Source organism: Syzygium oleosum, unplaced genomic scaffold (assembly GCF_021117445.2).
Source record: "Syzygium oleosum isolate NSW1041296 unplaced genomic scaffold, Sole_v2.1 Sole_v2.11, whole genome shotgun sequence".
NCBI classification, from domain to species: domain Eukaryota; kingdom Viridiplantae; phylum Streptophyta; class Magnoliopsida; order Myrtales; family Myrtaceae; genus Syzygium; species Syzygium oleosum.
In genome coordinates this window covers 345,234-348,032 of record NW_026607495.1, presented here as the reverse complement: position 1 = coordinate 348,032, position 2,799 = coordinate 345,234, and the positions used below count along the sequence as shown (strand labels likewise).

Below are 2,799 nucleotides of genomic sequence, written 5' to 3'. Positions count from 1 at the left end.
CCCCCATTGAGCCATAATTACATGATCACTACATAGGATAAATATTTATGCATTTGATATCTATTTATTTTTTTTGTTTCTTTTGTTATGCATGTTAAACCGGTTAATGTGTAAAGTGAGACCATTAATAATGACACAAATCTCCTTATTAATTGTATTAAGTCTAAATGGGTTTCGGACTCGTGGCCTTCCATCGTTGTGGTTTGGTCCAACATTATAGTGGTTGATTGATCGGCTACGGATAGATAGGGGTCAATTGCCATTCATAATATCATACCACTCCATTATGCATGTGATGCTGTGGGGTTGGAGTCAAATGATTTCCGATAACTGTCAGGTGAGGGGATTGTTTGTGTTTTCAATACTTGCATGAGATAATGGGCTAGACTTAACTATGATCATGATGTCAATAACTATCAGGTGAGATTTTTATGGTCTAGAGGCCGAAGTTATGATTGGGACTTGCATATGATGCGTTGAACAAATTGGTTCACTCACTAAGTTCATAAAACACCAATAACTATCAGGTGAGGTGGGCTATAGGCTGGTGAGACTCCAATCCCCACTACAATCTTTACTCAATGACGATTACCATTTCTCATTTTAAGGAGTATGGGACTCAAAAATAAATTTAGTGGGAGGATCTATTTCATTTAAAGGCCAAAATGAAATAGTTATTTTGAAAGACAACGGTTAACAATTTATTTTCTGCACAGTTATATTATTACTCTGAAAATGGTGACCATAAACCCACTCGCTTCTATACTTGACAAGAATTGTTTGATTGGACCCGATTTCACTGACTGGGTGAGGAATTTGAGAATTGTTCTCGATTTACAAAAACTCGGGTATGTACTTGATGAAAAGATGCCAGACTTCATCTTCCATAGTTTCGTACTTTTTCTGTAATTCATTATATATCGAAGCAAGCATATATGACCTAGCTTTTAAGTCATCATCACGCCACTTATCATAAGTGATCAATCATCTTGCACTTAAAAGAATATTTTGATGAGAATGGTCACACCTCTAGATATCAAATATCTAAGGCATTGTACCATGTGAGGATGGCTAAGGGATCATCGGTTAATGATCATGCTTTGAAAATGATCTGGCACATTGAAGAATTGGCTAGGCTTAATCTTGTTTTGGATAAGGAGTTAGCTATGGATCTGATCCCCCAATCTTTGCCCGATTCCTTCTCTGGTTTTGTCCAAAACTTCCATATGCATAAGATGGAGAAAACTCTTGCTGAGTTACATAGCATACTGGTAGTTTATGAGAAGGATATACACAACACGAGGCCCAATGTGGTGGCTATGGCTAAGGCTTCTTCTTCAAAGAGTAAGACTGTTTTGAAGAAAAAGAAATGGAAGAGGCCTATGAAACCTATTGTACAATCAAAGCCCAAGATTGAAAAAGGGAAATGTTAATACTATGGTGTCAAGGGGCACTGGAAAAGGAACTCTAAGAAGTATCTCACGAGCTTGAAGGTCAAGCCTAAGGACTAACCTTGCGAAGGTATGGATGTCTATGCTTATTGAAACTAATCTTATGGTTAGTGTTGAATCCATCTTATGAGCAAAAGTACACTAGAAGTGCCATAACTTGTGTACGGCGATTACTTTGGTGCCATAACTTTTTTTCGGATCACTTTGGTGCCAACTTTTTTGAAAAACGATCATTTTAGTGCCAATGCTAACGTGGCTCGCCGGAAATCCGATGTGGCGCTGACACAGCTCGCTGGAGAGGTCCACGGCTCGCCGGAGAGATCCAGTCAACATTAAAAACCAAAAACGACGCCGTTTAGCCCGCTGACGTGTACTTTTTTAAAAAAATTAAATTATATTAAATAAATAAATAAATTTAAAAAGGTTGCAGCAGCGGCGAGGGAGCCCTCGCCGCTGCTGCCGCCAACCCACCACCGCCGAGAAGGGCCGGCGGTGGTGGGCGCAGTGGTCGGCGAAGGTCGACGGCCCCGGCCGGGTCCGGCGACCCTCGCCGAGCCCGGCAAGGGCCGGATCCGGCGAGGCGAGACCTCGTCATCGCTACCCGAGGCAACGGTAAGGCCGACCTCGCCGTCGCCCGGGTCGCGACGGCAGGTCTCGCCTCGCCCGAAGGCGAGGCCGACCTCGCCGTTGCGACCCGAGCGACGGCGAGGTCGGCCTCGCCTTCGCTAGGCGAGGCGAGACCTCACCATCAAGACCTAGGCGACGGCGAGGTCGGCCTCGCCTTCGCTAGGCGAGGTCTCGCCTCGCCGGATCCGGCCCTCGTTGGGCTCGGCGAGGTTCGCCGGGCGCCGGCCAGGGGCCGGCGACCCTCACCGACCACTGCGCCCACCACTGTTGGCCCTTCCCGGCGGTGGTGGGTTGGCGGCAGCAGCGGCGAGGGCTCCCTCGCCGCTGCTGCAACTTTTTTTTTAATTATTATTTTAATTATTATTATTTTTCTAAAAATTAAAAAATTCGAAAAAAAGCCACATAATTTCCACGTGTACAAGTCAGACCATTTTTTTTAATATAAATGTCAGGTCAGCTTTTTGGCTGGAATTTTGGTCGAAGTCACTAAAGTGATCTATTTTCCTCCGACTTTGCACTAAAGTGATCCGAAAAAAAGTTATGGCACCAAAGTGATCGCCGTACACAAGTTGTGGCACTTCTGGTGTACTTTTGCCCCATCTTATGAGTTCTAGATTCTGCTACAACCCCACATATTTGTATGTCTTTGCAGAATCTAGAAATAAGCAGGCTGAGGTGAAATGAGATTGTCTTGACATTTACAAATGGAGCAAGAGTTTCT

At 44.3% G+C, this 2,799-nt stretch overlaps 1 protein-coding gene across 1 annotated transcript; it reads left to right on the top strand.

Moving 5' to 3' along the window:
• Nucleotides 1-1,067: 1,067 nt before the first annotated feature.
• Nucleotides 1,068-1,433, top strand: LOC130139336 (uncharacterized). Its single transcript, XM_056316134.1, has one exon. The coding sequence runs from the start codon at nucleotides 1,068-1,070 to the stop codon at nucleotides 1,431-1,433; it is 366 nt and encodes a 121-aa protein (XP_056172109.1).
• The last annotated feature ends 1,366 nt before the right edge of the window (nucleotides 1,434-2,799 follow it).